This window comes from Lemur catta, chromosome 11 (genome assembly GCF_020740605.2).
Source record: "Lemur catta isolate mLemCat1 chromosome 11, mLemCat1.pri, whole genome shotgun sequence".
NCBI classification, from domain to species: domain Eukaryota; kingdom Metazoa; phylum Chordata; class Mammalia; order Primates; family Lemuridae; genus Lemur; species Lemur catta.
In genome coordinates this window covers 70,143,650-70,170,140 of record NC_059138.1, presented here as the reverse complement: position 1 = coordinate 70,170,140, position 26,491 = coordinate 70,143,650, and the positions used below count along the sequence as shown (strand labels likewise).

The following is a 26,491-nucleotide window of genomic DNA, read 5'->3' as shown; positions in this document are numbered from 1 at the left end:
TGTGCTACACTCTGAGACACACCAAAGGAGAAACTTGATCCTGGGTCTCACAGGGCTGCCAGAAAGGTGTTGGCTACGGTGGGATGTGGGCAATTAGAGAAGCGGTTCTTTTAAAAGAGTCTTTATAGATACACATACATATATGCACACACACACATTATTATAGATCGAGACATCATTGAATACCATAAATGTAATTGACCAAAAAAAATTAATCAAATCAGCAAACACTTGTATATTGAGTCCACCTTCTTAATTAAATTATGGAAGTAGGCCAGCTGGCTTTTCTTCTGATTCAAGTGTGATTTACTTAGGAAAATTTGTTTCAAGTTGAATAACTTTTCTTTCTGAGCTCCTTTCCTCTAAGTCTCATGAGTAAATGGGAATTAGGTAGCTCTGTTGAGATAAAGTGCTACTTTCAAAGGATAAAGAATAGCTAATGTATGTAGATCTAGAAAAAAATTGGGTTTGGGAAAACCAAATAATCACAAAGTGGAGCTTATAACTTTTACCTCATGACTGTTTCTGTTTTTAGATTTCTTCTGATAAAATTGAGCCTTTGAAACAAATATGTTTACTAATGCCAATAGGGCAGGGTTTGTAAAGCCCTTTAGAAACAATGCTGGCAGTTATATTAAGTTCTCCATTTATTTTATAAATAGTACTTGTTCGTTCAGTTTAGCAAGCACCAGTAAAAGAAAGTTTTGTTTATAAAATATCAGCAAGTGTTGTGGCCTATATTCCAAAGTGGGCTGGAAGTTTCACTAGGAACCCCTGTGGAGTTGAGACTGCCAAAGGGGAGGAGATCCCGTCAGAAAGGGGCTGGAGAGAATATTTTCAGGCTGTTTTCACACCATGCTGGGCATGGAGGGGGAAGTGGGAGGAAGAGGACGTCTATTGTAAGGGTTAGAAAATGGGGTTGGTGGCATTTTGTCATGACACAACTCAGACAAAGACAAAAAAATTGAAAAAAATTTTTAAAATATAGACAGGGTCTTGCTCTGTCACTCAGGCTAGAGTGCAATGGTCACCATAGGTCACTATAACCTCAAATTCTTGGGCTTAAGTCATTCTCCTGCCTTAGCCTCCCGAGTAGTTGGGACTACAGGCTTGTGCCACTGCGCCTGCCTAATTTTTAAAAATCTTTTTAGAGATGGGGTCTCACTATGTTGCCCAGGCTGGTCTCAAACTCCTGGCCTCCAAGCAATCCTCCCACCTCAGCCTCCCAAAGTGTTGGGATTACTGTCATGAGCTACCACGCCTGGCCTGAAAAAGTAAACATTCTAAAAGGTCAAGAAAAACTTGTTTTATTAGCAAGAAAATAAGGATGGGAAGTGTAGTAGGCATTAACTGAAGACTTGGGCAGTGTTAGAGCTTAGCTCTAGGGCTTCAATAATGAAGCTAGCCCAGAGAGGTATGTAAAGTGATGATGATTATTATTTAATCAGACATCAGCAGCAGAAAGGACGTATGATATACTTCTGAGAGATGCTGCATTAAGTCAGCCAGAAGTGCTAATTCATGGCTTCGAGATGGTAGTTTGGCAGGATAACAGCAATATGGGAAGGCAAGAGCCCTCCTCCCACAAAGCCAGGAGCCAAGACAAGGACTGAGAAGCCAGGCACGGGGCTGGGGCTCCATCTCACCCCCAGGGTCGGGGTGCAGCCTGGAGGGCTGTTGGCAGCAGCTTTCTCTGGCTTGAGTCATAGCAGCCCTTAGACAATGGCAAAAGAAGGGGAATTGGAAATTTCGAGGCTTTTGATAGTTCTTGGGAACTGTTATGGTGGAAGCAGAGGCTAAGAGGTAGAGCTGATTGGGAGAGAGGTGACCCCCACCCCAGGTGACCAAGAGAGGTTAGGAGGCAAGTGGGGCTTCCATAGAAATTTGGTGCCTTTTTTTTAATTTTAGAGGACGCTTCAAAGAGTCTCCCCTGTTGGCAGGTGAACTACATTTGGTGAACTGAAGACAATAAAGAAAAAGTCTAGACATTGCAGCCTCCAGGTTCCCCTTCCTCTCCTCTTCCTCAGAGTGATCACGGGAACCTGACAACGTGACATGTTCGTGGCGTGATGGAAAGTTCCTTAAAAGCACATAAAGCTCAACTCAGCAGTCATGTGCTTCATGAGGTTGGTGAAGAAAGAACCGTGTGTGTGTGTGTGTGTGTGTGTGTGTGTGTGTGTGTGTGTGTGTGTGCGCGCAAGGTGCAACAAAGTTCATCCTGACACTATTTGTCTTAGTAAATTGCTAGAAAAACCCAAATGTCCCTCAGTCAAGGGGAGGTTACATTGTGAGCCGGTCATGAACGGGATGCTACGCAGCTGGGAAAAAGGCCGAGGTAGACCTTTGGGGCGAGTTTGGTCAGGACCCCAGACGAGCCCGGTGCATGCCACTGACGAGGGTTTACCGCAGGGGTTCGGGGAGAGAAAGTCCGCGCTGCTGCCCGCATGGCCCCAGCCTGCAGGACCGGAGCGACCGGGTCCCCCAGGCCGTGGGGGCCGCTTCCGACCGCAGGTCTCCCGCCCGCTTGCGGGCAACCTCCTCGAGCGGAAAATGGCCTTTCCTTGTCTTCCTCCAGCCGATATTGAGCAGCGGCTTCTTGTTGGCAGACTCGAACCTGGAACCGTGGGTCGAAAGGGATTCTGTGGCGTGTGACAGTCCCCGCGTCGCGACCTCTGGGCGGCGATCCGCGGCCACCGTGCTTGCTGCGAGGGAAAGGGATGCCCAGCCCGCTTCCCTGCCATCCCTCTGGGGAGTGAGACTTCAAACGGCAAGGGAGAAAAAGATATGAAAAGGGAGCTCTAACTTTTCTCTTTTTCTTTTTTTACAGCTTTGTTGGGATATATGTCAATACCATATAGTTCGCCCACTGGGAGTGTCCAGTACAGTATTTTTTAAAAGTATGATCCATCACTGAGTTGTGCAACCATCATGAGCGTTCGCTTTTAATTTCTGTATTGTTTAAAATTATTATTACAAACCTATGTTATTTAATAAACATGACGGAGCCAGGTTGTAATCGAACATGGTGATTCTGCTGGAGTAGTTAAAATAGGGTTGCCAGATAAAAATACAGGACCTTCATTTAACTGTGAATTTCAGATAAATAATAAATAATTTTCTAGTGCAAGTATGTCCCAAATATTGTGAGGGACTCATACAAAAATTCATTATTTATCTGACATTTAAATTTAACTGAGTGTTCTATTTTTGTTTTTTGCTAAATCTGGCAACTTAAATGTTACACGAACGCTGACCATATGTCCTAGCCATGTCACTTCTAAGAGTTTACCAGAGAAATGAAAACATATGTCCACACCAAACTTGTACATAAATGTTTATAGCAGCTTTATTATTATTAGTTATTTTGAGGTAAGATCTCACTCTGTTGCCCCGGCTAGAGTGCAGTGGCATCATTTTAGCTCACTGCAACCTCCAATTCCTGGGCTCAAGCGATCCTCCTGCCTCAGCTTGCTGAGTAGCTGGGACTACAGGTGTGCCCTGCCACACCTGGCCAATTTTTCTATTTTGTGTAGAGACAAGGGTCTCACTATGTTACTCAGGCTGGTCTTGAACTCCTGGCCTCAAGTGATTCTCCCACCTCACCCTCCCAAAGTGCTAGGATTACAGAGGTGAGCTACCATGCCTGGCCCATAGCAGCTTTATTGATAACAGCCCAAAAGTAGGAACAGCCTGTGAACAATAGATGAACAAACTGTGGTACCCCAACATAGGAATACTACTCAGCAATGAAACCTTAATAAACTATTGATACATGCTAATAACATGCGCGAATCTCAAAAACATTAGGCTAAGTGAAAGAAGCCAGACGCAAAATAGGAAGTTCCAGAACAGGCGGCATTAATCTGCACTGACAGAAAGCAGACCAGGGGTTACCATGGACCAGGGTGGGGGGATTGCTTGTAAAAAGGCAAGAGAGAACTTTCTGGGGACCTTCTGGGGTGATGAAATGCCCTGTATATTGAGTGTGGCAGTGTTTACACAGGTGTATACAGTTGCCAAACTTCATTAAACCCCACTGGAAACAGGTTTATTTTATTGCATGCAAATTATGTCTCAACAACAGGGATTCCAAAAAGAAACCCCAGCAACCCGATAGGAGTGAATTAGTAGCATATGTTTAGAACTGTCAACATGTGCTTGGTACTGGACTTGACAGCTAGCTGTGTTATTTAGTTTAATAAATTAGAATAAAATAAAAATATGTTTCCTTATTTCAGATTTACTTGTATTTGTCCAGAGCTGATAGTTTTATAGCCTGGACCCCACTAAATGTATTTGACTGATGACTGTCTGTTAAGGAAGCTTGCTTTGTTCAGTGAGATAGCTCTTTTCATTCAACAGGTTATTTATTAATTGTCTTCTCTGCCCTGGGCTTTGTGCCAGAATGTGGTCAGATGTACTGTGGATTCCTGGGGCTGACTGCTGAGCAGCAGGGGGAAGGGGTGACATAGACATTAAACAAACAAGCATTTAATATCTTGAGCATAGAAGGCACAACATTACCTTTGAAGACTCTGAAGTGTCTCCTTCATCCTCCTGCTCTCCAAAGAGAACTGTGTCGTTGGTCACCCAGCTCCGCGCCTTTCTTGGCAGGCCCTGCCTCTCCATCTCCTATCTTCATCTGGGGTGGTGGAAGCAGAGAGTTGCCACTGTTCATGCCTCTCTTCCTAACAGAACCCTAACTTTCTTTGGGGCAGCCATGCCCGCAGCTCAGGGGCTGCCTTCCCCACGTGCTCCATGGCCGCCCTTGCTGCTCGCTGTAGTGCTGCCAGTTCTGCTAGGCAAGAGGCAAGGAGTGACCTCGGCAAGGCGGTTTCAAGGAGCTGAAGTATGCCCTTTTTACCCTGTGCTCTTGCGCCCTCTTGCTGGAAGGTGGATGTTAAAAAGGGTCTGGAGCTTCAGCAGCTGTTTTGGATTGTAAGGCATCCTTATGGATGGATGTCATGTGCAAAGATGGCACGACAGAAGAGTGGGTGAAAGTGGGTCCTTGTGGAGGAAATGTAAAGAGAAATATAGCCTGGTGGAGCTCTGAGGAATTCCAGTCTCAAAGTGCTCAGGCAGGGGCGGGAGCTGGCAAAGGGATGGACACATGACCCAAGCTGGGCCAGAGAACATCTCTGGAGTTTTTCCTGGATCTAGGTTTTTGTTTTTGTTTTTTTTGTTTTTTTTCTGAGACAGAGTCTCGCTCTGTTGCCTGGGCTAGAGTGTTGTGGCATCAGCCTAGCTCACAGCAACCTCAAACTCCTGGGCTCACACAATCCTTCTGCCTCAGCCTCCCGAGTAGCTGGGACTACAGGTGCACACCACCATGTCCAGGCTAATTTTTTCTATTTTTAGTTGCCTGGTTAATTTTTGTTTTCTATTTTTAGTAGAGATGGGGTCTTGTTCTTCTTCAGGCTGGTCTCAAACTCCTGAGCTCAAGCGATCCTCCTGCCTCGGCCTCCCAGAGTACTAGGATTACAGGCATGAGCCACTGCCAGCCTCTGGAATACTTTTATTTCTGTGCTTCAGTATTTGAACGACAATCTTCCTCAGTGTGGCCTATTTAATCCAACAGACTTAGGTAAAATTTGGCAAACCAGCTGATTCACAGTAGCTGAAAGCTACTTGATAATACACAATTTACAGTGGGAAAAGAAAGCATTCCTTTTTTCCCCCTAAATTAAATATTTAGAATTTTGTAAATTTATTTCAAGCATATGGAAAAGTATAGAAAATAATATAAAGTATAACTAGGTACCCATTGTCAAGTTTTACCATTGTCATATTAAGCTTAGATTTTTTTTAAAAGTCACATATAAAGCCCCCTGTCTATGTCCTTTGGATCCCATTCCTTTTTTCCTTCCCTAGGTAAATGCTATTCTGAATTCGGTGCTTATCATTCCCATGCTGTTACTCCTATGCTCATGTATCCATAAATAATACTATAACACTGTTTTGCACTTTTGTACTTTACATGGTATATCATACATAGCATTCTGCACCTGCCCTGTTTTGGTTGTTGTTTACACATAGAATTAGAGTTTTACAGATATGTCCAATTATACCAAAGTTTACTTGTTATTCTGTGGATGGGCTTCTGTTTGTTTCTACGTTTTGCTACCACAAACAATACTATGTACATTTTTGTCCATGTCTCCCTGTTCACTCATGCACTGGTTTCTCATATATTCATGTGTATACAAATCATCTGGTGGGCCGTGTTAAAGTGCAGACTCTGATTCGGTAAGTTTGGAGCAGAACGTGACATTCCACATTGGTATTAAGTTCCCAGGTGGTGTTGATGCTGCTGATCCTACACTTTGGGGAGGGGTCTTGCATAGGAGTGGCATGCTAGGTTGTAGAGGGTGTGCACCTTTAAGGTTATTAGATAGTGCCAAGTTGCTCTCTGAAGTACTTGCACCAATCCACACTTTCATCAACAAGGCACAAGAGTTTCTACAGTATTAATTTTTTGTCAACACTTGTTATTGACAGACTTCAATTTTTGCCAAGTTGATGAGCATGAAGTAGTATCTCATTATTTTAATTTGCCCTTCATGAGTATTAATGAGGTCAGATATTTTGAGTTTTTTCTTCTGTAATCATTTTTAACATAAACTAATATTTTGGGGAAACAATGTCTTCATCAATCTGTTTCAGATTTTAAAGCATCCTTACAAGACTTTCCCACTTTTTGAAGATTTTCAATTGTTTCTTTTTTTTAAAGTGGTGGAAATAAAAGTGGAAAGGCAGAAATGAAAGAATGGGGCTAGAAGGGAGTGAGGAGAAGCAGCTACTGTCAATCCAACTAGAAGAATGTCTTAGTCTTATTTATGGAATCTTTCCTGGCTAAGAGGAAAGCAACTGGAAGCTTAGAAAGGGAAGGAGGGAGGTAGGAAGGAAGGGTAAGAGATCTGTTCTCTTCTGAGTACTTGGTTTATTTTGAGTCTTAGGACAATGAAGACTTTCACTTAATTGTCCTGCTAAAATTAAGCATTTGCCATCTGAAGCTGTTATGTTCCATCCTGCAAATTATACCCATATGAGGAAAAATGGGGTCACAAAGGTAATGCATGTGTTTTGTAGAAAACACTGATAAGAAAAAAGAATATAATATACTTATAATCTAGTATTTATTTATTTATTTTTTTGAGACAGAGTCTCGCTCTGTTGCCCAGGCTAGAGTGAGTGCTATGGCATCAGCCTAGCTCACAGCAACCTCAAACTCCTGGGCTTAAGTGATCCTCCTGCCTCAGCCTCCCGAGTAGCTGGGACTACAGGCATGCACCACCATGCCTGGCTAATTTTTTGTATATATATTTTCAGTTGGCCAGGTAATTTCTTTCTATTTTTAGTAGAGACGGGATCTCACTCTTGCTCAGGCTGGTCTCGAACTCCTGACCTCGAGCGATCCACCCGCCTCGGCCTCCCAGAGTGCTAGGATTACAGGCGTGAGCCACCGCACCCAGCCTATAATCTAGTATTTAGTATAGCATAATGGTTATTAAAGGCATGGGCCTCTAAGGCTATTGTTTGAATTCCAATTCAACCATTTGCTAGTTGAGTGACCTTGGATAGGTCACTTAATATCTCTAAATCTTGGTCTTCTTTTTGGGAAATGAGGATCATGATCATAGCACCTAGATCACAAGGTTGTGATGATGAAATTAGCTAATAGATGTAAAGTGCTTAGGACATTGTTTGGCACATAGCAAATGCTCTCTGAAACTTGAGCTACTGTTTGTTAACTTTTAGGCTTTTCCCTATGAATATATACTTCCCCCCAAGTTGGATCACATTGTACATGCTATTTTATAGCAAGATTTTGCCCATTGACTATAGAATGAAAAGTTTTCCAAGTTATTCTCTTTTAGGTCATTTAGAAAGGCTATGTAGTATTCCGATATATGAATCCACCACAATTAGATCATTGTTTGATGCTTCAGGTTGAATTATTTTACTCTTACGAATACTATGGAGCTAAATCATTTTCTACCTTTTAGTTTTAACAGCAGCTGACTTTCTCTCCCATTCTAATTAGCTTTCAGCTGTCACTCTTCCGATCTGTGATCAGAGAATCAAGCAAGTTAAATCAGTTCATTTGCAATAAAACCTTGTCTGCAATTCTGTCACTTGGTCTAGGCACTAGGCGAAAGGGACAGCTACTGTTTGCAGGAGCTGTGAAGGGAGGCTGTGCTTATTTTAGGGTTTACCTTTCAGTTTGTCCAGCTCTCCCAGAATTAGTTCTTGCCTCACTGGATAAACCCAGGAGATGGTAGCACATGCTCTTGCTGTGGTTGCCTTTACCCTTCACTCACTCAGGATCTGAAAACTCGATCTGCCTGTATGCTTGATCACTACATTGTTACGTGTTTCTGATCTTTTGAAGCCCTGCTGCCCCTTAGCCTGGGTCTATGAGTTCCTGCTCTTCCTGCCTTCTGACACCGGTATGCATGCATACTGCTGGATTCTACTTTGTAGGCCTCTCTGCTTTGGTTTCTCACTTTTAAATAACCCATAGCCCTTATTTGTGTCTTTTGACAACTTTGGATACCATTAAATTCACTGCATTTGTGTGTGTGCATGAGCACAGAAAACAGACTTCAACAATTAAAACTCCCAAATCACACATTACTAAGTAGCCTAAATACAGCTGGATAGGCTCCTGTATCCCAGACTTGCCTGAAGGATCACAAGGAATATGTGTTGATATATCCCCAAGCCCATCACAATGGACAGGCCATGAAATTTGGATTTATTATCTGGATATTTTTATTTATTTATTTATTTATTTATTTATTTCTGAGACAGAGTCTCACTCTGTTCCCCAGGCTAGAGTGCCGTAGTGTCAGCCTAGCTCACAGCAACCTCAAACACCTGGGCTTAAGCAATCCTACTGCCTCAGCCTCCCGAGTAGCTGGGACTACAGGCATGCGCTGCCATGCCTGGCTCATTTTTTCTATATATATTTTTAGTTGGCCAGATAATTTCTTTCTTTTTTTTTTTTTTTTGAGACAGAGTCTCGCTCTGTTACCCAGGCTAGAGTGAGTGCCATGGCGTCCTCCTAGCTCACAGCAACCTCAAATTCCTGGGCTCAAGTGATCCTCCTGCCTCAGCCTCCCAAGTAGCTGGGACTACAGGCATGCGCCACCATGCCCAGCTAATTTTTTCAATATATTTTTAGTTGTCCATATAATTTCTTTCTCTTTTTAGTAGAGATGGGGTCTCGCTCTTGCTCAGGCTGGTCTCCAACTCCTGAGCTGAAAGGATCCACCCGCCTTGGCCTCCTAAGCGCTAGGATTACAGGCATGAGCCACCGCACCCGGCCAATTTCTTCCTATTTTCAGTAGAGACGGGGTCTCGCTCTTGCTCAGGCTGGTCTCAAACTCCTGACCTCGAGCGATCTGGATATATTATTTTTAACAAGCACCCCAGGTGATTCTTATAATCAGGTTCCAAAACTGTTAGCTGGAGTGATATAATTCTTCAAAAAGTATAACGGAGAATTTGGATCCTTTGAGGACTGGATCCTTCACATATGCTAAAATCATTTGGAGTGCTTATCTTTCATTAGGTAAGGTTTTACTCACTTAAAAAAAACAGCTCAATACCAGACCCATGTTAGGAAACTGCTCTGGCAGTGCTGTGTAATTTTTGAGGCCCGAGAAAGCACAGAACTCTGACATATCGAATTCAGCTCACGAGGCCTTTAGTGTCTTGGATCATCCATACACAAGAGATTCATCTTACTCCCTCAGTCTGAGGACACAGGGAGATCCAAACATGCCTGAGGCCGAGGCGGGTGGATCGCTTGAGGTCAGGAGTTCGAGACCAGCCTGGGTAAGAGCGAGACCCCGTGTCTGCTAAAAATACAAAGAAATTATCTGGACAACTAAAAATATATAGAAAAAATTAGCCGGGCATGGTGGTGCATGCTTGTAGTCCCAGCTACTCGGGAGGCTGAGGCAGAAGGATCACTTGAGCCTGGGAGTTTGAGGTTGCTGTGAGCTAGGCTGATGCCACAGCACTCACTCTAGCCTGGGCAACAAAGCAAGACTGTGTTTCAAAACAAAACAAAACAAAACAAAACAAAGAAAAAACCAAACATGCCTGAGAATTCTAATAGGCCTAGAAACAGAAGCTGGTGAATCCTGACCCCATATACTACTAATTCACATGAGATCATAATTCCTATTCCTCTTATAGGAATAAACAGAATTATATAAAAATTAGCCTACGATTGTCGAAGAAAACTCAATGGTGGTCCATGAGATGCCAAATTTGAGAGGGGAACAAAATTATGAGGGGAAAATGCCTCTTAGGTCCTAAAAATAAAAGCTTCTCATTCTTTAGATTGAAAACTGGTATTTTTGTCCTTTTAAGAGAATCTTTAACATGAAGGAAAGCCAAACTACTGATGTTTATTCTGTAAGTAGACTAAATATTTGAGCATTTTTGCCCTAATAGTTCCAGAAATTATCTCTTTCCTAAAAAAAAAAAAAAAAAAAAAAAAACGTTTAAAGGTAAAACTTTAAAGGGTTAGACAGTGAAGTGGTATAGAATAAGTACTTTATTCAAAGCATAACAGTTTTTCAGTTCCGTTCATAATTACAGTACCAAAAAATTCCCTTGCTTGCTGAGTCTTTTTTTGTTACAATTTACTTAAATAAGCTTAAGAAAAAAATGTTAAAACTTAAAACCCCTAAAGTTATTATTGAAAGCTTATATTCCTTATGAATACATACATGCATATATATAAACATATATGTGTGTGTGCATGTATATATAGACTCTTTTATATGAACCACTCAAAATAATTTTAAAGCCATTCTTTTTTGTATTTAAAATTGTCCTTTTAAGTATTTAGAAGCTCCATAGGTGGTGGCTTTAATGGGATTTTTCCCAGAGTAAATTTCTTGGATCGAAATTGTTCCAGTTCTTCCACTGTTAGTTTATCCTTGGGTGTGAATAATACATTATCTGTTGCAACGATGCTGTTTGATACCGAGAAAGAGGTGGATATGCTGCTATTTCCAAAGGTGTCATTGGATGGCTTGGAAAATGCAGTGTAAGAATGTGCGCCTGGACTACCAAAACCAGCCACAGAACTGACACTTCCAAACCCCGGGGCCACTGGAGCTCTGACAGGGTCTGCTGCAGAGGAAGCTGGAAATCCTGAAAATCCGGGTGATCCAAAACTGGAAGTTGCAGGGCTTTTAAATGAAAATGAAGCAGCAGATGTGATTTCAGGTTTCCTAAATCCAAAAACTGGAGTAGAAGTAGAGATGGCAGAACTGGCAGAAGATATAGCTCCAAATGCTGGAGGACTTCCGAATACAGAAGGGTTTCCAGAAGGGGCAGGGACAAATCCAGAGTTCGTTTTAAAACTAAAATTCTGAGCACTATCACTGCTGCTGCTATTAACTGGAAAACCTATAAGAAACAAAACAAAAATGATTATAGTCAGAAAATGTAGCCGTATTATCCTCCTAGTCTCTGCCATGTTTAGATGTTTAGAAGCTTATTAGAAGGAAGAGAAGTAAAACTGATAGGCTAGAACAAAGCCATTAAACCCTATTGTCCTGTCCTTTCTGCTACCCATCCCATTTACACTGTGATTACCTTCACCCAAGGAGAAAACTCAAGGACGAGGGAGTGGACTTTTGGTTTGCCAACCATCTCACCAGAGCTGACACTTAAGGGCAAGGCTATGCTGTTATATACAGTGACAAGAAGGTTCTCAAAGGTGATGCTATCAAAGCTATGTATTCCTATGAAACTCTTGAAAAACCATTCCTAGAATGTACTTCTAAAGCCTGAAACATAGGGTCTTTCAAAGAACATGCGCATTCCAGCCTCTCTTTCACAAATGCTTAATGAACTAAATTCTTTGAGGCCCCATAATGGAAGGCGGTAAGTAGAATTTATAAAGGTGATTTAAAATGGTGATTCAGGCTTTATAATTTGAAACCTATAAAATCTTATTTTTATCACTTACCTGGTGACCCAAATGTTGTTGCTTGCCTACTACCAAATCCAAATGTAGGTGCCGCTTGATTTACTCCATCCTTTACATCAGAGAGCTTTAAAAAAGTATGCAAATAATAAAGCGCTTGATAAATAATTCAAGTACCTTTTCCATACACTTTACAGCCAATTCAATTTTTAAAATGTGCATATAAAAATGTGAAGTTAAACGTTTAACATGGAAAATGTTCGTAATATGATGAAGAAAAGGGTAGGATATAATACTGTATAAGCAGTATATTCTCAACTAATAAAATATGAATATACATAGAAAAAATGGACATCAATAAGTTAGTAGTGGTTGTCTCTGGCTGATGAATTATGGCTGAGTTAAATTTTATATATGCTTTTTTATACTTTTGAAATTTCTATGATGAGCACATATTATAATCAGAAAAAAAATATATATATATATTTTTTGAGACCGAGTGTCATTTTGTTGCCCTGGCTAGAGTGAGTGCCATGGCGTCAGCCTAGCTCACAGTAACCTCAAACTCCTGGGCTTAAGCGATCCTACTGCCTCAGCCTCCCGAGTAGCTGGGACTACAGGCATGCGCCACCATGCCCGGCTAATTTTTTCTATATATATTTTAGTTGGCCAGCTAATTTCTTTCTATTTTTAGTAGAGACGGGGTCTCGCTGTTGCTCAGGCTGGTCTCGAACTCCTGACCTCGAGCGATCCTCCTGCCTCGGCCTCCCAGAGTGCTAGGATTACAGGCGTGAGCCACCGCGCCTGGCCCAGAAAAATATTTTTTAATAATACTTTTTTTAGTGCCTATATAGTTGGCTCTAAATTTATCAAGAAATCTAGATATTAGGTATAAGGGACCTTTATGGGATACCTAGTCTACTCTAATGCTTGAACTGAAGTAGATTCACAACTGTATTATTAAAAGCTTACCACTAAAATCATTAAACATTTCCTATTTCCTGAAAGCACTTTATGCTCTTGCTAAAGTATATTCTAAAATATATTATATATATTTAAAAATAGATAGACAGTAGTATTCCCTACTCTAGAAATGTCTTTCATTTCTGCTTACTGAAATCTTAGTCTCCCTTTCAAGGAACTATTCACTTACTCCTTCCCTCCAAGAAACCTCTCCTAATCAACCCAAGCAGATATAAATGATTTCTTTCATTTGGAAGCTCCAATAGAATCTTTAAAGAATCAACTTTTTTGAGGTATAGTTTACACAGAATAAAATGCACCCATTTTATGTATATTTCAGTGAGTTTTGACAAACTTATAACCACCACAATCAAGATTCAGAACATTTCTATCACCCCTAAAAGTTTTCCCGTGTCCCTCTCCAGTAAACCCCTCTTAAACTGCTGGTCCCTAGCAACCACTCATCAGCTTTCTATCACTATAGATGAGACTTGTATTTTCCAGAGTTTCATATAAATGGAATCTTATGGTATACATTCTTTTTTTGGTTTGTTTTTAAGTCTGGCTTCTCTCTTCAGTGTAATATTCATTAACAGGTAAGTGGATAAACAGACTCTATTATATGCATACAATGGATTACTATTCAGCATAAAGAAGGCATGAACTGCTGAAACATGCTAAGCCAGCTGTGGGTGGGCTGTCCCAGATCCTCACCTATGGAGGGGCTCTAGGACGTTAGCAAAGAGCAAAGAAGTTCCAGCCCAGAGGGAAGTTCCACAGTTCTTTGGACTCAGTTATCCCTTCTCCATCAGCTCTCATCAATGGCCACCTTTCACATAGGAAGTGAATACTCCCAAGTCCCACTAATTTCAAATAGCATTACAACTGAAAGGTGAAAACAGTTAGCTCGTGCAAGAGTCTAGTTATTTAGGAAGCACATATTTAAGAAAGGGGTGTATTGGGACCATCACTCATTCACTGTTTAGGCAGATACTACTCTCATATCCGTTTTTAGAGAGTAGAAAAAAACTGCCTGAGAAATTGGAAATATTACAATTCTAAATGCAATTTCTTATTTTGAAATAAGGTGCTTAGGAACTTTTTATGGAGATAGAAAAATCATAATTTTATTGACAGAAGTAACAAATAGGCTACAGTCAGGATCATGTATCTGCATTTTTGTATAAGACAAGGGACATATAATAAGTGTCCTTCAGTCACAAAAGTATATATTAGTCTGAATGTGCATTCATTTCATTTTTCAAAGTAATTTCTTTTTAAACACAGATAACCTTAAATTCTTGAATTTATGTAGTATTTTCCAATTTTTAAAACTAGTACTACCAAAGTTAAAGACTTTACCCTAAAAATAGTTTTTAAAAAGCATATTTATCCTGCTTTTCTGACTGAGGAACAGAGAGAAAACAATTTCAGAACCTTGACTCTAAATGATCATATCTCAGGAATGTGTGTATCATAATTCTTGACAGAGAATTTTTGCTTTGCTTTCCAAATCCAAAGTGAAATATCCTCTGCAAAAAAGCAATAGATAAGAAAATTCTCCAATACTCACCAAAGCTACTTTAGTTGATATATTTATATTTTTCAGTTCATTTACTCTGTTCCTCCATTGATTTATTAACTGTTGGACTGAATTTAGCTGAAAAGACAGAAAGATAATGACTCAATACTGTATGTTTCATTTCTTCAATAACAACTTCATGCATTTATTTGCCAAAATCACAGAAAGTTTGTATAACAGTTTTATGGCCCATAATTTTGCACTGACCTGCCTCTATTTGCCAAAGACATTCCATCTCTAGTCCCTTCTCCCTGTTCTTTAATTCCTTATATCACCTGGTTAATAATCACAAGTACCTAGCAAGCAGAGTTAGTTATATGTGGATGGAAGGTGAACATATGTACTAACTGAAATGCATGATCATGACTGTAAACAACAGAAAAATATAGAGTTTACATAGTTTCCTTCAGGTATCCAACTTATTCTAGTCCAGATTTTTAATTTTTTTTGGTATTTGGTATGTGACAATATTAATCTGTATAACAGACTGCATCCTATTTAACTTTTTCTAAAGTTCATTCATCATGGCATCTTTACCTAACAGATACTCAATAAGTTTCTGTCAAATGATGAAAGGGTTTGATTTCTGGGACTGACTGCTGGGTAATTTGTAATAAAAATAATGATAATCCTAATTCCTACAGTCAAAATATATTATCATCATTTTAGATAATCAACCAAGTTCAAAGAAAGTAATTCAAAAATAAAAGTAGCCTTGTTCTGAAAAAAAATTATAGATCTCATCAACTTTGCCAAAATACAAGCAAGCCACAACAAACAAAGAAAATAGTAATTAACAGCTAATCTGTTGAGGTAGATGAATAGGAAACAAACTTACATAACTCTGTAAGTTATTGCTGGTTAAGAAGTTATGGTATTCAAGCCTCAACTCCTCTGGTGAAATGTCTGTAAAACCTGAAGTGAGGAATCAATTGGAATCTTTAAAATAAATGCCAATAATTATGACAGAAAATTCAGAGGTGCTAAACAAGAGAATATGTAATGTTTAGAAAATTTTCATAATCATAAGGAAAAAATTCAAACCCTATACTCTAATGCTTAATGAAGTACAAAATTAGAATAAAATATAGTTGGTTATTTGATCTTTGAATGGGGAAGACTCTTCTAAAGATAAGTGGTGTAGAAGGAATAACAAAGAAAAGAAAAAGATTTGACTACATGTACTGTCAAGCTTCTGTCTAAAAAAAATTCTGTCAAAAACTATAATAAAATTAAAAGGCAAATGGTCAACTAGGAAAACCATACTTGCAACATATATAACAGGAAAAGAACTAACACCCTTAATGTATAAATAGCTCTTATAAATCAGTAAGAAAAATAAGTCAATATGGGCAAAGATAATGAATATGCAATTCACAAAAAAATTCAAATAGCCAGTAAATAAGTGGAAATGAAATAAAGTTACATTTAAAAATCCAATTTAAAATAGAGATAAAATGCTTTACTTATCGGACAGCAAAGATTAAAAATAGATGATATTTAATGTTATTCAGAATGTGGTAAAATGGGTCTTCTCCTAAGTTGCTGTTAAAGGAATTAAGATGATACAACTTTTTGGGAGGAAAACTGTCCATAAGCATCACAAGCCTGAAAAATGTTCACACGCTCTGGATTGTAATACAAGTCCTAGGATTTAACCTCAGGAAGTAAATTATACATGTAAACAAGGCGTGTTATGTATAAGGATGTTCATTCTAGTATTTTTAGTAATAAAAGACAAACTGAAAATAAAAAAGTAGAATACAAAACTAGATTATGATTCTAATTATATATATAAAAACAAGAAATGTGTGTATATATTTTGAAAGAAATATATTAAAATGTTGTTATTTCTGTGACATCAGGTGATTTCTATTTTATTTATGTATTTCTGTACTTTCCAAGTTTTCTCAAGCAATAGCCATAACTTTTATAATTAATTGGGAAAACTTATTGAGAAACAAAAAAAATGTTCAGGATTATTTTCTACAAAGAATTCCTTTATAACCCAGATTATCATTAGCTCCAAGGATATCTACCTCAGAATAAAGAAAAGACTAAGTGTTCAAATCAGAACCCTGGATTGCTTCTAATGACTATCTTTTCCATCTTTATTAACTGCTTAGTTCAAAATAACCTAGGGAGCATTTTGGATTTCTCCCTTTCCCTATTATCAGCATCCTGCCAGTTCTAGCTCCAATTAGCTCCAATACAGAACCCAAAGCTGACCAATTCCGTCTCCGCTAATAACTCTAATCCAGTCATCAGCAGTAGTGTCCCCTAACTTGTTCCTCTACCCCTACTTTTGCCCCTGTTCCCAACAGACCTTTCCCCCCCTCCCACAGCAGCCTCAGTAAGCTTTTTCTCGTTTCCTCCCTCCCTCCTCTCCCCTCTCTCTCTCTCTCTTTTTCCTGAGACAGTGTCTCCCTCTGTTGCCTAGAGTGCAGTGGTGTCATCATAGCTCACAGCAACCTCAAACTCCTGGGCTCAAGGGATCCTCCTGCCTCAGCCTCCTGAGTAGCTGGGACTACAGGCACACACCACCATGCCTAGCTAGTTTTTCTATTTTTTTTTTTTTGTAGAGATGGGGTCTTGCTCCTGCTCAGGCTTATCTCAAACTCCTGGCCTCAAGTGATCTTTCTGCCTGGGCCTCCCAAAGCCCAGGATTACAGGCATGAGCCACCATGCCTGGCCCTAGTCAGCTTTTTCTCATCATATCATATTCCTCTTCTGCTTAATGCTCTTCCTGGCTGCCCACTGCCAAGTGCAATTAGGCCCCACATGATCTGGTCCTCGGATCTCTCTGGCTTTATGTCATGTTACTCTTTCCCTTGTTTACTCTCCTTCAGTGATTCAGGCCTCACTAGTATTCAAACATTGCCAACCTTGTTCCTACTTCAGGGACTTGGCACTAGGTATTCCTACTGCCAGGAATGTTTCCCCCAAATCTTCCCATAACCGATACTTTCTCTTCATTCAGGACACAGCTCCAACACTGCCTCCTAGGAATGGATAACCACTCTATCTAATAAAGAAACATTATCCCCCTAGTTACTTTCTATTCATTCCTTCCAGCCAAGCTCAACTGGGGTTCCTCCTCTTAACCACAGAACACAGAAAATGATTTGAGTGACTATTTTCTGAATTCTTGCAAGAGTGGTACAAAGGTATTATCCTTCTGGCTGCATAGAAAAAGTTAATTCATTATAGTAACATATAATATGTCTCTTCCACTCTTGGAGGTTGACCCATTCCTTCTCTGGAATGTAATTGAAAAAAAAAAAAATATATATATATAAAATAGATGCCTAAAGACAGTACTCAAACTTTTTGGTCTGAGGACCCATTTACATCTTAAAAATCATTAAGGACTCCAAAGAGCTTTTGTTTACATAGGTTACATAGATTGATAATTACCACATTCAAAATGAAAACTGAGAAATTTATAATTTATTAATTGATTTAAAAAGAAGAAACTAATTATATATCTACATAAACAAAAAAACTATTTTCCAAAACAAAACCCAAAAATTTAGTGAGATGAATAGCATTGTTCTGTTTGTAAATCTCATTACTATTTGGCTTAATAGAACACTTGCATTATTATACATGCTTCTGTATTCATTCTGTTGCAATGTTGGTCTGGTTGAAGTGTATGAAGAAAATCTGTACTCACAGAGACATGGAGTTAGAAAAGGAAGACTTGTGGATAAGTTTTCAAATAATTGTGGACATTGTTTGATACTACACCAAAACTTTGCAAATGATAGTTTCTTAAAGGTTAGCTATAATGTAGACTCAAGCCATATTAACTTTTTGTACTAGTAAATTAAAATCCACTGGTTTATCATGCATGTAGAATAGATTTTCAAACATGTATAATTTTGTAATGTCACACATAGGTCATTTGGAAAATACCAATTCACTGAGTTATGCAGAACTTCCAAATGTTGGCACATGTCATTATATAATATCAAAAAATTCACATTTGTTAATGGTGCCAACCATCTCATTGGGAAGCCATCAGGCTCATGGTGACAGAAAAGAGTTTTCCATGATTCTAATTTTTGCCTGAAAGCTTGAATTTTGTTATTGGCAATAAACAATGTCAGCTGTTTTCTTTGAAGTGACAGGCTCATTTCATTTTTTAGAAAATATCTGCCAAATACCTAAGTCTGGATAATCATAGTTGTCATTCTTTCAGATAAAAATTGTCTTTGAAAAAAGTGGCTCCGCTGGCTCCGCTCACTGAAACAATCACACAAGTGCTTTCCCTCAGCATAACCATCACGCTTGAGTAGGGGGAAGAAGCACTTTATGTGTGCTTCTCATTTTGTCACACAGAATAATAAAAAGATGTGTACTCAGGGTCAAGGTTTAACAAAATTAATAACTTTTACCTCTTCACCAAGGACATTCTTAAGTTAAAATGGCATCAAAATATTTTTATTGTGACTGCTATAGTCTACTAGTAGTCTGTTGCCTCTGCCTTGATTCATGCTAAGATATAAGCAGTTTTACTCATCAATGTTTTTGCACCAACAGTGCAAATGTCAATAGTGAAAATGGCAGTTAATGTTTTCGTATTATAAAAATATTTTTGCCTCAGGCATAAAGTTGCCAGATTTAGCAAATAAAAATACATGATGTCCAGTTGAATCTGAATTTCAAACATATAACAAATATATTTTTTGTAAAAATGTGTCCCAAATATTATTAATACATGGGATATACATATATTAAAATTATTCTTTATCTGAAATTTAACTGAATGTCCTATATTTTATCTGTCAACCCTAGTCAAGGATCCACATTCCACATTCTGAGAACCACTGCTTTGGGACATTAGGCAGTATGTTCAATTCTGAACTGAATAAGACTTAAGTGCTAATTAAGTATTAGTACTTAAACTGATTAAAGGCTTAACACTTCATTTCTTTACACAAAACATCACTATCTGAAATTATCTTAATTTATTTGCATTACTTATTATCTCCCTCCCTCAAGAACAGCTTCATAAGGGAGGGACTGTGTGTGTCTTGCTCATCAATAAATCCCTAGTACTTGGCACAAAAGAAATTTGATAAATATTCGTTAAATGAATGAGTGAATAAATAAGGAGTGCTGTGATACAAATGCTCACAGAGAATGAAGAGGTATAGCAAAGACAGGACGGAGATCCCAGGGTTCTGGGGCAGTGACTGCAAGTGCTCCCATTTGCTAGGTAACGGCCTCAATAGGATGGAGGCCCAGGACCACCCAGAGTGGGCTCAGAAAAGCCTAGTGGTCTAGGTTTGAGCTCAGAAAGGGCTTAGGGACTATGGACAAAAGAAAATAGGAAGGAAAGGGGTATTCTAAAGAATATTGCTGTAGTCCAGCAATATTGGGGTATTCTAAAGAATATTGCTCCTCACCTTCAAACATTATCTCTAAGATAAATCTCAATAAGCTTTATGAAAAATAACTATTCTTAGAAAAAAGATAGGAAGAAAGCACGAATAGAACCAGGCACCAAGGTTTTAATGGCAGGCAGGATGTGACTCTTTCATTCACTGCAGGCAGCTAAAGAGGTTCTGAAGTTGTATATATGGGGAACCAAGAAAGCAGAGCCTCTTCCTGGGCTTACAGGATTGGAGTTATGGTGGGTCCTGACTTAATTATTTTCTCATGAGAACTACATATCTTAAAAGAACTGTATTTTCCAACCTCAATCTGATTATGAAGTTCGGCTAGAATACTTTAAACACTGTCCAAACTCTCTTAATTGTAGTTGTTTGTGTGTGTGTGTGTTTGCCTGTTTATTATGTATGTAATTACTTTTTCATGGCTAGAGTGCAATGGTGTGATCACAGCTCACTGGAACCTCAAACTCCTGGGCTGAAGAGATCCTTCCACCTCAGCCTCCTCAGTAGCTAGGAGTACAGGCACCCACACCCAGCTAATTTTTTAATTATTTTGTAGAGATGGGGGTCTCACTATGTTGCCCAGGCTAGTCTTGAACTCCTGGCCTCAGGTGTCCTCCCACGTTGGCCTCCCAAAGTGCTAGGATTACAGGTATAAGCCACCTTGCCCAGACCACAGAACACATTTTGAAGACACAGTTTCTCAATTACCTGAAACATTAGGTTTTGTTTTCACTGGTGAATAAACGGAAAACATCCACTGCCCTGATGATTCCCAAACCTCCATATCTTTTACAATCCCTTCACTGAAAAAAAGAAAAAAAAAAAAAAAAAAGTAAAGGATCTTTTCAACTACTTCGTAAAACTTATTGTTTATCATTTTCAAAGACTAAAATTTAAAATTCTAGTAAATACATAGTGTCAAATTTTTCTCATATTTTCTGAAGAGTGTTCTTTAAAGCAGAAGCTTATAGAAATATGAACTATATTTTACAGTTAATAATTTGGTTATTAACTGTCTCCCTCCTCTGCTGCGGGGTGCCCAAGGAAAAATGTCATCAGGCTCCTTGGGAAGCTCAGAAGAGAGTCCCTGAGCCAGTGCTGGCAGGGGAGGGTGGTAACAGGGAATATCAAGGAAGGCTTCCTGGTGGTGACACTCTTCTTCAGGGCCAGAAGAATATTCCTGCCATGGATATGGCAGCAAAGCACACCTGGCAGGGGGAGGAGCTTATACAAAAGTTTCAAAGACTAAAATTTAAAATTCTAGTAAATACACAGTGTTAAATTTTTCTCATATTTTCTGAAGAGTGTTCTTTAAAGCAGAAGCTTATAGAAATATGAACTATATTTTACAGTTAATAATTTGGTTCTCTAATACAGTGAACCATTAACGAATATACCATACATACCATACATTTTTAAAAGAATTAAAGTATAATAAAATATACAATACTAACTTTAATCTTTTTTTGCTCATTATTATAAACATCAATGATCATTTAATTGGGAATGACAAAGTACGACTTAAATGATAGAATCATAAAATTTTAAAAGTGGGTTATAGGATTTCAGAGATCATTTTGTCTAATTCTCACATTTTGCAACAGGGGAAGCAGACCCATGTTCATACAATTAATTTGTGGCAAAGCCATGAATAGATTTGGTTCTACAATGAAATTTCCCCCCATCCAGAATGCAACAATAAAATGACAGATATCACAGAGAATACTATATTAAATTTAGGAATGCAACAAATATAGAAAGTAGAGTTTTACTTGTTCTTTTACTTTTTTAAAAAATTAATTGTATATGGTGCACGGCTCAAAATGTTTACCACCAGTTCTGACTTAGTTATGGGAAGTAAACGACTAACCAAGTATATTAAATTCCCTCCTGGAAGCTATGAACTGAGGGAATGTTAGACAGCCAAGCATTGTTTTGGCACCAGTCATAAATTTTACCAGGAATGTTCTCAAGAAATGTCATGAATCTACTCCACAATAAATGACACAAATCAAATTAAATCAGTTTGAATAGGGTAATCAAAATAAAAGTTTTAGAAAGAAATAAGAGATGCTACAAGTGACTGCCAAGATCACAAGTTGTTCTAAATTACCTCAGGGGAATCCTTTATAACAGGGACCCCGAACCTATGGTAAAGAACTCATAGTTTAGAATGAACTTAAGCAGGACTAACCTTAGAAAGATAGTCACAATACAGTGTTAAAAATAGACAGTGGAAAAAGCATAATTAGCTCTAAAAAGGCCCTCTACTAATATGGAAAGATGATATATTTTTCAGTGAAATAAAGTCTATAGTATGATATATATGATAGCAAGAGATTGGTTATCCCTGAGTGATAGGATAGGATTTTTCTTCTTTTTGCTCATTCTGATTTTTTAATAATGCATTATTTCTTTTTTAAAAACACTGTAGATGCTTTTGAAAAAAATAAGCAAGTGGGTAGTAATTTTCTGGAAGGGTTTCACTTACAGAAGTTTCTTTTCATCTTTTTGCCCATCAGAGCTAAGTGAAGCAAATGAGTTCTCTGACAATCCAAAGCCCCTGTTCCTATTAGTTGAAGCTCCAGAATCAAAAGAGCTGAAAGATGGCTTTTCTTGATCTCTGCTGCCCCCCCATGGTGTTGGTTTGGAGAAACTGGATGGCTGAATGACACTGGAATATCTCTGGCTGGTGGTATTCCATCCACGTCTGTTACTGCCTAAAATAAGCAATAAAACAAATAACTTTACTCGCAAATCCTCTTTTAAATCTCAAAAATCTTCATTATATTTTGTCTTATTATGTTTAGACATTATACAAAGATTCAACAAGTACCACACTTCCATTCATTTAAAATGACAATCTCTTCATTTTGATTTATATATAGCAGTTAGGTGTAATAGCAACAAATCACATAGTGGTCTGATTGCATTTTTGTTTAATGAGATTGAGAAGGCTATAAATCCAAAGGAAAATAATGATATATTACTAAGTTAAGCTGAGTAAGTTTATTAAATAAACAATTGTTTTGATAGTGTAGTGGACAGAGGGCATGCATCCTAAATCATAAGCTCCTTAAGGATAAAAAGCTGTGTTTATATCATTTTTTTCCTCCCCCACCTGGCCCTATATCATAGGACAGGCTGAAAAATGGATAGTGAATTAAAGAGTCTGTTGAATATAAAAGATTACCCTCTGTACTTGAATAGATGCTTATGTCTATGAGACTCAGTCTTCCCTCTGGGAAAACAACACCTACCCACCTATCATTCATAGGGAGATTACAGAGGTAATTTACATGTGCCCGAAGTGTAATGAGTTCCTCTCTAAGATTTCTAATACTTCATAAATAGCAAAATGAGTCAACAGGATTCTCTCCTGTTTTTATATTGTCTTTTTTTTTTTTTTGAGACAAGCTAGAGTGCAGTGGCATCATCATAGCTTACTGCAACCTCAAACTCCTGGGCTCCAGGGATCCTCCTGCAGATGTGCGGCACCACACCCGACTAATTTTTCTATTTTTTGTAGAGATGGGGTCTCAGTCTTGCTCAGGCTGGTCTAGAACTTCTGGCCTCAAGCAGTCCTCCCGCTTCGGCCTCCCAGAGTGCTAGGATTACAGGAGCAAGCCACTGTGCCTGCCCTCTCTATATTGTCTTTAATTTTATCACTTTAACAATCTCGGTTACTCATCACTTTCTATTTAGGGCCAAAATAAAGGTAATTTGTCTTGTTTCTGACTGAATTAGGAGATATTCCATTAAATACATTAAAAATTGGAATGATGGGACATATGCTCAGTTATGAAAGTTCATTTCTCAACTCTAAACTACTTAATAAATCCAGAAAGAAAAGGGAGGATCAGATCCCTCAAGTAGGAGTTAATGGTATCTTTTTTCCTAAAGTTTCAAATTCTACCTTTGTTGACACAACTGAAGAAATTCACTTTCACTGTATGTCGCTTTTGGCTTTCACACTTACTCATAATCGTAGAAGCATTCATTTGTTTCTGGGAGCTATACACCATTTATCTGTAAAGTTTTTTTGTTTTTTTTTTTTTGAGACAGAGTCTCGCTTTGTTGCCCGAAGTAGAGTGAGTGCCGTGGCGTCAGCCTAGCTCACAGCAACCTCAAACTCCTGGGCTTAAGCGATCCTACTGCCTCAGCCTCCTGAGTAGCTGGGACTACAGGCATGCGCCACCATGCCCGGCTAATTTTTTCTATATATATTTTTAGTTGTCCAGATAATTTCTATTTTTAGTAGAGACGGGGTCTCGCTGTTGCTCAGGCTGGTCTCGAATTCCTGACCTCGAGCGATCCACCCGCCTCGGCCTCCCAGAGTGCTAGGATTACAGGTGTGAGCCACCGCGCCAGCCATCTGTAAAGTTTTATTTATACTTTTTTCATCCATCAATCTATCCATTCAACATTTATTTTCTAATTACACTAAGAGAAAGGCTCCACAGAATGTCAAATATTATGGTCTGTTGTTCCTGAAAATACATTTATCAGATCCCGAGTCCTAATTTTTGGTTTGGAATATTTCACTAGACCAATTGTGGATGACCCAAAAGAACTGTCTTCAAGAAGAGGGATCAGATGTGAAACCACCATTCAACACAAGGTTTACGGGTCAGATGAATAGTCTCAAAGGAGGGGAGTGAAGGAGACAGCACCTTGTGATACTTTAAAGCACTAAATTCCAATGCTAAGAAAATAACACCTAATTATGCATCGGACCTTTAAAATCCTGTGTTGTGCTATGGTTTCATGTCTGTTCCCTCTTCTCCTTGAAGACAAAAGCTTTGACAATGACATACATCCAGAGAGCAGGGCAACGTGGCCCCCACATTCCCTTTGCTCACAATCTGGAGCGTTCTTAACTGGGCGTCCCACCTTCCCAAGTTTACGAGCATGTGCATTTTTCTGCGGTATGGCTCTGTAGCTTTCATTAGATTTTTCGAAGGAGTTCGCGACTTCCCCAAAATGAAAAGTTCTGATTCTGACCCAAGTCGTTAGCTTCTCTCTCGAATAAAAAACTTAGTAAATATTATATTCAAGGTGACAAGCGAAGAAACCAAGCATACATAAGGATGGTAAAGCAAGGAGGCCCTTTGTGGACTCAAGAGAATTTTTCCCATCACTGCCATTCACCAACAAGGTAGTTTAGACAGACACTTCCGATTTAAACACTCATTGTTTGGCATAAGCATCCAGGGCCCAACGCCTGTCCTCGCCCGCTCAGCGAAAACCGACTACTCGCCTAACCCTGGGCTACAAACGTCGGGTAAAAACGCAATGCGGGCCCTGTGGGCGGGGTCGGCGAGGCCGCGCCGCGTGCACGTTCGGGTCACCTGACCGGCGTGAAGCGGCGCCGCGGCCAGCAGGAGGACATCCGCGGGACGGCAGAGGCCCGCCGGCCGGCCTCCTGCCACGCCTTCCCCGCTCGGCTAGCGGCAGAGGATAGAGGGGAGCGTCACCTGCGGGCTGCTGCTGTGGCTGCTGCCGTCCTCCGCCCGCACCCCTGGCACCGGGATGTTCGTTCCAGCAACGGTCTCCAAAGCGGCACCGGCCTTGAAGGAAGAATTGACAGATGGTCATTGCGACGGCGTCGCCAACGGAGGGGTTTTCAGTCGGCACCAGTCAGCGAGCAGAGAGCCCTGGCCAACCGAGGGCGCTTAATCGGCTACGGTGACGTCATCTTCTCGCGCCCGGAGAAGGCGCTTTCCCTCTTGTTCCGCGTCCGGAGCGATGAGAGACGTGGATTTTAGCCAATAGGATTTGAGAAGAGCGGACTGCCGTGGCGCACGGCACGTGCCCGGGGAAGGCGGGGTGCTTGAACGGTGACGTGGAGAAAGGCAACGCGTTTGACACCGGTGCAGGGTCTCAGACTTAGGTGAGGCTTAAGGTCCGAAATGAGAGGAAAGCAGATTAAACAAACGCAGAGCTTCAGTAAGGACCTGAGAGGTGGATTAGCTCTGGTTTTAGAGGCCGAGGCGTTCTTTTCATTTGTAACTGCTGAGAAAGTGAAAAATTGCACAGTCGGCTGTAACGTTTATAGGAAGCAATATTTCTTTTAAGGTTCTTTTTAGGACACACTATAACGGAAAAGTATAGTAACCCGTCTTTGAGTGAGTTCTACATTCTTACACACTAGGAAACGTTCATTAAAGTCCAGATACACGGTATTATTTGAAATTATTTAAGAATGAAACATCCCATTCCTGCCGGGAGGATCTAAATCACTTTGACACAGATGCAGCCTCAATTTCTACCCAAGTGCAGGGCTTCAAATAAAGGGTTTCTGAACGTAACGTTCCATATTTTATTAATTTTGCGGTTTCCAAGGAAATAAGACCCTATATTCATTTCTCAGTCCAGACCTCATGTTGATGCCTTTACGTAGAGGTCTGCTTTGGTTTGGGCCTAGCAAGACGATTTCATTTAAATTTCACCTAAACTCCACTCTTCCCCCCAAATACAATAACTACCTTTTATTTCGTATAGTGAGACAACCTACAGTCCCTTTAGTGCACAGTCTCATTGGTTGCAGTGAGTCAATAAATCTGACTTTGTTGGATTATA

General features: G+C 39.5%; 1 protein-coding gene across 3 annotated transcripts; it reads right to left on the bottom strand.

Annotated features, from left to right (window-relative positions):
- Positions 1-10,556: 10,556 nt before the first annotated feature.
- Positions 10,557-25,748, bottom strand: NUP42 (nucleoporin 42). 3 transcript variants are annotated; one of them, XM_045564324.1, is made up of 7 exons: positions 25,387-25,748; positions 22,401-22,629; positions 20,618-20,712; positions 15,343-15,419; positions 14,496-14,582; positions 12,002-12,086; positions 10,557-11,436 (listed from the first exon to the last, which is right to left on the bottom strand). In XM_045564324.1, exons 1-7 carry the CDS (start codon positions 25,505-25,507, stop codon positions 10,859-10,861), a joined length of 1,272 nt encoding a protein of 423 aa, XP_045420280.1. In that variant the 5' UTR covers positions 25,508-25,748; the 3' UTR covers positions 10,557-10,858. The 3 variants fall into 3 exon arrangements, with proteins under 3 accessions (XP_045420280.1, XP_045420281.1, XP_045420282.1); XM_045564325.1 differs by lacking the exons at positions 20,618-20,712; positions 25,387-25,748 and having other exon boundaries at positions 22,401-22,474; XM_045564326.1 differs by lacking the exons at positions 15,343-15,419; positions 22,401-22,629; positions 25,387-25,748 and having other exon boundaries at positions 20,618-20,706.
- Between the last annotated feature and the right edge of the window lie 743 nt (positions 25,749-26,491).